This window comes from Nilaparvata lugens, chromosome 11 (genome assembly GCF_014356525.2).
Source record: "Nilaparvata lugens isolate BPH chromosome 11, ASM1435652v1, whole genome shotgun sequence".
Taxonomy (NCBI): Eukaryota; Metazoa; Arthropoda; class Insecta; order Hemiptera; family Delphacidae; genus Nilaparvata; species Nilaparvata lugens.
Window position 1 is genome coordinate 42,807,265 of NC_052514.1, and position 11,448 is coordinate 42,818,712.

At 33.6% G+C, this 11,448-nt stretch overlaps 1 protein-coding gene across 6 annotated transcripts in view; it reads left to right on the plus strand.

The window, feature by feature from the left end:
* Positions 1 to 11,448, plus strand: part of LOC120353709 — a 31,890-nt gene that overhangs the window by 4,544 nt on the left and 15,898 nt on the right. For 2 of the 6 annotated variants that reach the window (XR_005572531.1, XM_039438467.1), the window contains exon 1: positions 2,128 to 2,867. The exons of 1 other annotated variant lie outside the window; for it this stretch is intronic. Coding sequence is in view for 1 of the 5 variants with exons in the window: in XM_039438470.1 (XP_039294404.1) it covers positions 3,975 to 4,072 (98 nt within the window). In the remaining 4 variants the exon portion in view is untranslated. Of the gene's footprint in view, positions 1 to 628; positions 732 to 2,127; positions 2,868 to 3,969; positions 4,073 to 11,448 lie in introns of those variants that run through there. 3 more of the 6 variants (XR_005572532.1, XR_005572533.1, XM_039438470.1) reach the window with 3 other exon arrangements.

Sequence of the window (11,448 nt, forward strand, 5' to 3'; positions counted from 1 at the left end):
ATTTTCAAGATAGTATTCTTATCAACAATATAGTACCTACATCTTAATATATCATGATAGTAAATTATAATATCAACATCAAATTCTGAGAGTATCATGAGAATGAAGAAAGAAAAAAAGGGTTAAATGGCGTTATATGCAATCGATAAAAAACACTTGCTTATTTTAAAGTACTCGCGAGGCATTTTATTAATTTGAGGGCGCTGAATCCGAATCTGAAATCACAATTTCTCTATCTCCATTTTTACGCGATTTAAGTTTTGGTGGATAGGCAAAGACGGACGGTTTGATGGAAGAAGATTCCCGGCCGATACATTTCAAGTTTGACGATTTAAGCTTGAACACCCATCTGTTTTACCGTCCAGACCAACGACTTACATGCTCCGACTTTTGCTTGAGCAAAAGACTGAAGCTAAACTTGAGTGTCTGGACCGGGCTTAAGACTGCTCTGTTGCCCGCTCATCACTTTCTGAGTATACAGGATATTTGTATTAAATTTTGGTACATTAATTATAGTGAACACAGTTGAAAATAATTATGTATCTGTACTCTGTGAATATTTATACAACTTTTATTATCTATCATGATGGAATAAGTATTCATCAGGATTTTTTTTTCATTTGAACAGGATCACTGTGCATCTAAACAACCATTAAGGGCAGATATCAATACTATTTTCTGACCGCGGAGCAGCTCTACATCACAAGTGAAGATATGGTTCGGTGAATGTGGTATGAGACATCTATATATACATTAATAGTAAATTAGGATAGACTTCTAACTCTCCCCAATAACACAGATGGCTAGGGCTGGGATGTTTATGGTGGTACTATTATGACACAGTCCATCCTGACCCTTTCGGCAGTGCCATGTTCTATCCGGTTGGTTCTGAGTCCAATGGATGCTTTCAAGTTAGAGTCAACTGACCTGCAGATCGCATTTCCGCGTGCCAACAACTGGACGAACATGTGCCACTGTTTGATTGTGGTTTATGGATGGCTGTGGAGTGAGACAATCACCATGAATAGGGTTTGAGTTGTCAGGGTCCCCGTGGGATATTTGCAGTTGTCAGTCAAGTATTTCATTTCTTATCAGTGCCCTTTGTGGTGGTCCCACAGCTTTTTCATGATGGTTGCGGGCTCAGTACAGCACTAATTTGATGAGCAGGTGGTACTGTTACACTGTGGCCTGGTCTGATCTGTTCTATGAGACTGGCGATGCGAATATTAGATTGTAGTGCCTCCAGCAAACTTAGTAAAGAGGGTATGAGGATTATTTGAGTTAAGAATAAGAATTAAGAAATTAGTAATTTAAGTTTAGATTTAAGTCTGAAGTAATATTGGTGAAGTGTTGCCTCTAGCCTTAGCTAGTTGGCGGGGTTAAGCCTCTAGCCTTTGCTAGTTGGTGGGGTTAAGCATCTAGCCTTTGCTAGTTGTCGGGGTCAAGCCTCTAGCCTTTGCTAGTTGGCGGGGATGAGGAAGTATTGCCTCTAGCCTTTGCTAGTTGCTACAATTGGTCAAGAATTAGAATTAAGAAATTAGTAATCTAAGTTTAGATTTAAGACTGAAGTAATATTGGTAAAGTGTAGCCTCTAGCCTTTGCTAGTTGGCGGATCAGGAAGTATTGTCTCTAGCCTTTGCTAGTTGGCGGGGTTAAGCCTCTAGCCTTTGCTAGTTGGCAGGGTGAAGCCTCTAGCCTTTGCTAGTTGGTGGGGTCAAGCCTCTAGCCTTTGCTAGTTGCCGGGGTCAAGCCTCTAGCCTTTGCTAGTTGGCAGGGTGAAGCCTCTAGCCTTTGCTAGTTGCGGGGTCAAGCCTCTAGCCTTTGCTAGTTGTCGGGGTCAAGCCTCTAGCCTTTGCTAGTTGGCGGGGATGAGGAAGTATTGCCTCTAGCCTTTGCTAGTTGCTACAATTGGTCAAGAATTAGAATTAAGAAATTAGTAATCTAAGTTTAGATTTAAGACTGAAGTAATATTGGTAAAGTGTAGCCTCTAGCCTTTGCTAGTTGGCGGATCAGGAAGTATTGTCTCTAGCCTTTGCTAGTTGGCGGGGTTAAGCCTCTAGCCTTTGCTAGTTGGCAGGGTGAAGCCTCTAGCCTTTGCTAGTTGGCGGGGTCTAGCCTCTAGCCTTTGCTAGTTGGCGGGGATCAGGAAGTATTGCCTCTAGCCTTTGCTAGTTGGCGGGGTCAAGCCTCTAGCCTTTGCTAGTTGGCGGGGATTAAGAAGTGTAGCCTCTAGCCTTTGCTAGTTGGCGGGGAGAAAAGAAATCAATGCTATCTTGTGATAGCTTGGGGTTAAATTTATTTCTAACCTATTTTTAAGTCTTAACTTGCATGCAATTTACATTATAGGTGTTACTATCCTATCGGTAGAGGAAGTGCACAAGTTATTTTGCATCAAAGAGGGTGTATCACCCTTGGAGATGCTGGGAAGTGGAGATATTCTTGAGAAATTCAAGAGTTCTCCACTACTCTACTCTACTGAGTATCTTTGAGAGTGAGAAACTCTCATAGATACTGTAGAGTACAATATTCTCTCCTGGCCGTCCAGGTAATGCCTTAGTTAAGTGATAACTTCAATCTATGATTGGCAACTATTTATCATTATTTTATTGATACTTTGAAATTAGAGATATTCTTGAGCAATTCAAGGGTTCTCTAATCAGTATCATTGAGAGCAAGAAACTCTTATTGATACAGAATTGTAGTGATACTGTAGGTTCAGGTACTGCCTTAGTTTAGTCCAAGTTAAGATTTGTAACTGTTTATCTACATGTTATAAAATTGCTTTGTTTTGAAAGTGCGTTACAAGTTTGTTACAGCTTAGCCTACCAATCGAATCCAAGTGCACCATTGTGGATATTTTTCGAAAGGTTAGTAGACTCTTTCAATTTATACTCATCTAGATATCCAGACTTAAGCTTCATGATATTAACTATCATTAATTAATTTTTTGTTCTTTGATTGCCTGATTATCAGCTGAAACTCCAGCTGATAATCAGCCAATCCAAGTGCATCATTGTGGATATTTTTCAAAGGGTTAGTAGAATCTTTAAATATATACTCATCTAGATATCAAGACTTAAGCTTCATGATATTAACTCTCATTTATTAATTTTTTGTTCTTTGAATGCCTGATTATCTGCTGAAACTCCAGCTGATAATAATCAGCCAAACAAAGAGCTCCCTGTCCTACAGATCAGTCCTCTGTCAGTTAAAAACCGCCTGGAAGAACGCTTCATTTGGCTTGGCCCTTATAGTTGACTGAAACACTGGAAATCATACTTTGGGTATTTTAAACTATCATCTTTATTCAAGTCTTAAAAGTTATTTTCTGTGATCTATTTCAATATCAAGTCATGAATATCATTGACCTAGCGAAGTGAGGTTTTAAATCCAAGTCGACGGTTTGGCATTTCTCCTAATGTTTAAATGTTTGTATGTTTATATGTTGCGCATTTACGGCGAAACGCGCTAATAGATTTTCATGAAATTTGACAGGTATATTCCTTTTTAATTGGGCGTCGACGTATATACAAGGTTTATGGAAATTTTGCATTTCAAGGATGATATAAAAGGAAAAAGGAGCCTCCTTCATAAGTAAAAATCAGACTATAGAATTATTCATCATAAATCAACTGACAAGTGATTACACAGATGTGTGGAGAAGCTAGTCTATTGCTGTATTTCCATAAGGTCTATAGTTTCAATCGGGTACTTGTGGATGAGAATACTGCGTGAAGTCTACTGTTCACAGAACTACTAGTAATCTTTTATGATACATAATGTTTGATAAATATTCATTAATCCATGCTTTGTTAATCTGAAGAGGATTGATGATAGTACATTATACTCAATTTAGTTATTTGTGTTCAACAGTCAATATTAATAATGTCTCTTAAATTATTATTTAATAAATTAATTAATCAAAGTTTTGTCTCTTACAAACAGGATTATATGAATCTGAAGAACAAACAATTATGGAGAAGCATGTGGATCATCATGAAGATGCCACCAGCTACTCATGCATTGGAGAGCAGCTCTACTACCAAAGTGGAGATATGGATCACTCAAAGTGGTATGAGACATCTGGTATTTTATTATTAGTTGATTAGCATAGATTTCTAACCCTTCCAATAACACTGATGGCTAGGGCTGGGATGTTTGAGATCTTGTTAGGATCCCTGTAGGATATTTACAGTGTCAGTTGAATGTTTCATTTCTTATCAGTGCCCTTTGTGGTGGTCTCACGGTTTTTTCATTATGGATGCGGCTCAGTACAGCACTAATTTGATGAGCAGGTGGTACTGTTACACTGTGGCCTGGTCTGATCTGTTCTATGAGACTGCGATGCAAATATTAGATTGTAGTGCCTTCAGCAAACTTAGGAAAGGGGAATGATAATGAGTGAGAATTGGAATTAAGAAATTGGTAATCTAAGTTTAGATTTAAGACTGGAGTTATATTGGTAGAGTCTAGCCTCTAGCCTTTGCTAGTTGGCGGGGTCAAGCCTCTAGCCTTTGCTAGTTGGCGGGGTTAGCCTCTAGCCTTTGCTAGTTGGCGGGGTTAAGCCTCTAGCCTTTGCTAGCTGGCGGGGATAGCCTCTAGCCTTTGCTAGTTGGCGGGGATAGCATCTAGCCTTTGCTAGTTGGCGGGGTTAGCCTCTAGCCTTTGCTAGTTGGCGGGGTTAAGCCTCTAGCCTTTGCTAGCTGGCGGGGATAGCCTCTGGCCTTTGCTAGTTGGCGGGGATATCCTCTAGCCTTTGCTAGTTGGCGGGGTTAGCCTCTAGCCTTTGCTAGTTGGCGGGGAAGGGGAAGTAGAGCCACTAGCCTTTGCTAGTTGGCGGGGTTTAACCTCTAGCCTTTGCTAGTTGCTGTAATAAGTTAAGAATTCGTTCTAAGAAACTAGTTATCTAAGATTAGATTTGAGACTGAAGTAATATTGGTAAAGTGTAGCCTCTAGCCTTTGCTAGTTGGCGGGGATCAGGAAGTATTGCCTCTAGCCTTTGCTAGTTGGCGGGGAAGAGAAATTATAGCCTCTAGCCTTTGCTAGTTGGCCGGGAGAATGAAAATCACCGCTATCTTGTGATAGCTTGGGGTTAATTTCATTTCTAACCTAATTTTAGTCTCAACTTGCATGCAATTTAGTTTTTAGGTGACACTATCCTATCGGTAGGGGAAGTGCACAAGTTATTTTGCATCAAAGAGGGTGAATCGCCCTTGGAGATGCTGGGAAGTGGAGATATTCTTGAGAAATTCAAGAGGTCTCTACTACTCTAAAGTATCATTGAGAGTAGGATACTCTCATTGATACTTTAGAGTATAAACAGTCACTCCTAGAGTGCCTAAGTCAAGTTCAGTAATGAGTTAAACCCTTCAAAATAAATGGAGATATTCTTGATAAATTCAATGGTTCTCTAATAAATATAATTGTTTCAGGTAGTGTCTTAGTTGAGTTTAGTGATAAGTCCAAGTTGTAATTCATAACCTTCTATCAACATTTATTTAATTGTTCTGTTTCTTGAGTAAGTTTTAGGCTCGTCGTGGTTTCTCCTCCCAAGTGTACACACATTCACAAATATTTACTGTGTGCATTTAAATAGTTACTAATATTAATAGTATTCACTGTTTTACAATAACATATTATTATTGTATTTGATACTATTCATTGTATCCAATTTGCTCTTTTTCTCAAAAATGTTTCAGGTTCATCACAGCCTCTCTTCTCAAAAAAGCACACAATCACAGCTATTTGTTACAATAAAATATTATTGTTTTCGATATTATTCATTGTATGCCATAGCTCTGTTTCTCAAAAATGTTTCAGGTTCATCACAGCATTTCTTCTCAAATAAGCACACAATCACAGCCATTTGTTACAATGAAATATGATTGTTTTCGATATTATTCATTGTATGACATTGCCCTGTTTCTCAAATTCGTTTCAGATTCATCGCAGCATCTCTTCTCGAATAAACACACAATTACAGCAATTAGTTCATCTTCACTTTGTGCATGCTTTGTGTTGTCAAGATTTTTGGGATTATGAGTTATTTATTGCATACTGGTCACGTAAAGCATAGTAGTTGTTTGTTATATGCATTGCATGTGTTGTGGTTATTCGTTGCATACTATCCACTTATATTGAACTTTTTGTGTGTAGTTGAGAAGTTGATATTGTGGTAATTATTCATATTGAATGAAAAAGACTAAGAAATTGTCAAAAAACACAGATTTCTTGATACTTAGAAAGACCGGTTTCGGTTATTACACCATTATCAATCTCTGAAACAATCTTTGATAACAAATAATCACAAGTTCACAGTTAAGGAGAATGTTGAGTTTCTGCATGTTAATAACAAAGGCAGATCTTTGAATATTCTAGAGGCTTTAGAAATAACAACTGGGAAAATTCCCAGTATAGTTTAAATGACCAGATTCATTTCAACCAATACAACACTACGAATTTAGTTTTATCATAAAATTGTAAACATACATTAGTCAATAGTTTTTCCATTCACATATTTGTTTTATTATCTTTCACACTTGTTTTCTTGGTTCTTATTTTGTACTGAAAGTAAATTTTTGTTATCATGACGATTCTGTTGCTTAAGCCGCCATTTTGTCACACCGTTGAGTGGGAGGTGACTGTCTAGCTGGGCCAATGGCAGGCGTTCATGCCCTTGACCAATAGCAGTACTCGCCTACTAGTATAAATTCTGCTGCTCTTTCTTGAATTTAGTTTTAGTTTATCAGAGATTGACAATGGTGTAATAACCGAAACCGGTCTTTCTAAGTATCAATAAATCTGTGTTTTTTGACAATCTCTTAGTCTTTTTCATTCAATACTCATATTGAAAGTGACGTCAGAATTTTTTGGGATTATGAGTTATTTATTGCATACTAGTCACTAATATGTTTTGGGTATTATGTCAGGCATGCGATGGACATCTTATAATACCTATATACTCTCCCTATTTACTTTTCCCTAATACTTTTAATAATTTATTATTATTTAAAACTAACAGGTAACCCGTGCTCCGCATGGGTCATTTTAAAACTTGACATAATGAAATTTTGAAGAATTGAAAATAAGCCTATAACCATCCCTGGTTAATTAAGAATCTATATGCAAAATTTCAAGTTAATCATTCCAGTAGTTGAGACGTGATGATGCGTCAAACATAATTTTCCTATCCCGTACAAGTATAAGCCAGTTCTTTCCTTTATTATATAATAGATAATAATGAAATTTGATAGAAAACTTTATTAACATGTGAAATAATTCATGATTATTGTACGTTAATCTATGTCAAATTATTCTTGTACTTATGTTATTATAATTCATTTATGTTTTTATGTAATTTGTCTATTGTAATAATTTAGAGGTGGTTAGGGTTGGCTATAGGAGTGTTGATGAAGCCACCAATTGTAAACTTTGTTCTTCCAAGTTTGTTAGTAAATTTATAGTAACCAAGTTATTTGTGTGCTTAGGATATAAATATTTTATGGAAGTTTCAGTTGAAAATTCATATCTATTTTTACCTTTAATTTGTCTCATATTCTACTCTTGTAATATTTTAGTTATATTGTAGTCTTGTGAAACATAACTGTTATAATTGTTCTATTTGTTCTCACTGTTCTATTGTTCTAACTGTTCTAATTGTTCTATTACATTTATAATTGTTCTATCCTTTCCACTTGATATCAATTTATTCATTCACCTATTTGGACGTGTATACTGAAATAAATTAAAGTTCTCATTCCTACAATAGTAATATAATGATTTTAATGTTATCAGCTCTTGTAAACTTCAGTTTGTGAGTGAATTTATAATAACTTTAACTAAGCCAGAGCTCAGTTTATAACAGTTATCATTGACTTGATATTGTCTGAATAAGCTTGAAATAAGTTTTAAATAAGCGTTTGTTTTCAAAATCTTTTTAGATTTTGTCAAATTTTATACTTTATTGTTTAGAATTTAAAAGTATAGTTGAATTAAAATTGGGGATTTCAATTTGTTTCAAATCTATATTAACTAAATAACTCAGTTATTTGTCTATTATAATTAAATTGTGGTGGAACGGATTGGCTATAAGGGGAGTTGAGGAGGCCAACTATTCTAAATTTTGTTCTTTTTAGTTAGTAATTTTTTTCTGTAACTGTACTCTTTATTTATTATTATTAGGTTACAAACAATACAATGATCGGAAAAAACCAGGCTATTGTCCAAAACTTCTTCAATTCCTAATTTAATTTCAAATTGTCAAAATATTATACATAGGTTATTTCCATTTCTATTCTATACCAAATCATCAATCTGAAAATATAAATTAGAATAGAACGAACAATTTTAAATTGTTATAAGCAGAGCCCTGGCTGGTTAACAGTTCATTTCAGTTTGTAAGTTGATTTATTTTGACTTTGACACTACGGTTCACTGTGAAATTGTTATTCTTAGATTTAAACTCTGTTATTTCCAGTTTGAGAGAGAGTTTATTTTTTCCAAGATATTTTCTATTGTGAGTAACTTTGAATTGACTTTAAGGAAAGTTGAGGAAGTAAACAAAGTATTGTAAACAAAGATTAGTTTTAGTTAATAAATAAATGTTAATAAATAAAGTAATAATTTTATTGTAATTAAATTTTGTGGAGGAACGGGTTGGCTAAGGGGTGTTGAGGAGGCCACTATTGTAAACTTAGAGTTTAGTTTTTAGTTTGTAAGTCAATTTATTGTAAATTTTTCACCTGCTATGAGCTGAACCCTGGTTGATTTATTTAAAAAAATGTATTAAGATAGATTTTTGCGAGTCACACTTGAAAATTCATATTACCTGTAATTAGTTTTGTCTGATTCAACTTTGTTTTTTCAAGTTTGAGGGAGAATTTTCATTAAGATATATGTCTATTGTAAGTAACTTTGAGTTGACTAAAAGGAGAGTTGAGGAAGCTAGCTAGACCTACTGTAAACTTAGATTAGTTTTTAGCTTGTAAGTGAATTTTAATAAATAAAGTCATTTTTCTATTGTAATTAAATTTTGTGGTGGAACGGTTGGCTAAGGGGTGTTGAGGAGGCCAATATTGTAAACTTAGAGTTTAGTTTTTAGTTTGTAAGTCAATTTATAATAAATTTGTCACCTGCTATAAGCTGAGCCATGGTTGATTTTGTTTTGAATAGGTATCATCTATTTCAATATTAAATAAATATTCATGTAAACATTAATTCCTCTAATAAAAATTGTTTAGTTTTTAGCTTGTAAGTGAATTTTAATAAATAAAGTAATTTTTCTATTGTAATTAAATTTTGTGGAGGAACGGGTTGGCTAAGGGGTGTTGAGGAGGCCAGTTATTGTAAACTTAGTTTAGTTTTTAGTTTGTAAGTCAATTTATAATAAATTTGTCAGCTGCTATAAGCTGAGCCATGGTTGATTTTGTTTTGAATAGGTATCTATATAAATATCATATTCATGTTAATAACAATTATTCCTCTAATAAAAATTGTCTCATAATCCTTTTTGAAAATATCAATAAAAATTTCCTCAAATTGACAAGATAAAACCTTAATAATTCTATGATCATACTATCATCAATTGCTCTAATATTAATTACTTCATAATTCATCAAAACTTAATACCAATTTATTTAAATTGTCAAGCCATATCTCGTTCATGTTGTCAAAAAAATAGTACTTATTTCTTGAGATTGACAAGCCAGAACTTTACTTAAGCTGGGTTTACACTAAAGTTATTAACAAAATGTTAATAACTTAGCCTAATCCTTAAGATTCTATTAGATTGAACGGTACTTGACAAACACATATGTTCATCATGGTATGATAAGTTATATTCAATCTAATAGAATCTATAAGGATTAAGTTATTAACATTTTGTTAATAACTTTGGTGTAAACGCAGCTTACTTTAAAATCCTACAAACATCAATTCGTCTGATATTAATTAGATTACCTCTTCATGTAACATTAAAAAAATATAATAGGTACTAATTTCTTCAATTGGTCAAGCCATAACTCAGTTCTTGTTGTCAAAATTATTAATAATAATTTCCAAATTGACAAGCCAATTGATTTTAAAATCATTGTATCACAATAAGGCTATCATAATTCAGATTTTATAATAATTGTAGGCTATCATAATCAGATTTATAATCATTGTATCACAATAATTGTAGGCTATCATAATTCTGATTTATAATCATGTAATGACATTGTAGGCTATCATAATCCATTAAAATATCTACAGTACTATATTAATTTCATCAAATTTCTCAACCATAGCTCAGCTAATGGCAGGTGGACTATATATCACATTTATTGATCACAATTTTTTTTCCCATGTCAAAAATCTTCAACAATTCAACTAATTGGCTACATTGACTATCCTATTCAATAGAAATAATATAATAAGAAAACAAATACTGTCAAATTTCACTAAAATGTTTAGTTTATTATTATGGAGAGATTCCACAACATCACCATCAACTCTACTAAGAAATAATATATTTGAAAATTGAATTTAGATACATTTTTGCGGTAACTTAGTCTCACTTGAAAATTCATAGTATTTGCCTGCAATTTGATTTGTTTGATTCAACTTCATACAATCTATTCTGAATAAAATATTTGTCCATTTTTAGCAACTTTGAATTGACTTAAAGGAGAGTTGAGGAAGCTATTGTAACTAGATTAGATCTTAGTTTGTAAGTAAAGTTTGAGAAATAAATTTATTTTTCTTTGTAATTCTATTGTTATTATGATTGTGTAATTGAAGATTTTGAAGTGACACATAACCTCTAGCTACATTTGGACTGTTGTATAAATTAGAATTGGAACCGTTTTGGGCGTAAGTTAGTCTGTGGTACTTTTCTGTAAGTTGTGTAATTCTGAATAATTCAATGAATAAATGAAAATTTTTCTATTGTAATTGAATAAATTTAATTTTTATAATTAATTAACTGTGTGGAACGGGTTGGCTAAGGGGTGTTGAGGAGGCCATCTATTGAAATCTTTGTTCTCTCAAGTTTTTTCAGTAAATTTATTGTAACCGAGTTATTTGTGTGCTTAAGATATAAATATTTCTATAGAAATCTCAGTTGAAAATCCATATTTAATTTTGCCTTTCATTTGTCTAATATTCTACTCTTGTGAAACATAACTTACTGATACAGGTTACAGTTTTATAATTTTTTTACCCTTTTTACTTGATATCAATCCATTCATTAATCACTTTTGACGTTTATACTGAAATAAATGATAATTCATATTCTTAATATAGTATTATATTGATTTTATGTATAGCCTATATCATTATTCAATATTTATGATTCTACATGAATAAAGTTAATCACTTCCATTTCTGAGTCTTATTCTCCCGAGTTCTATAAGTAAACGAAACAAGAGAAGGGGATTGTGGCCTAATTGAATCTGATATTTGAACTGT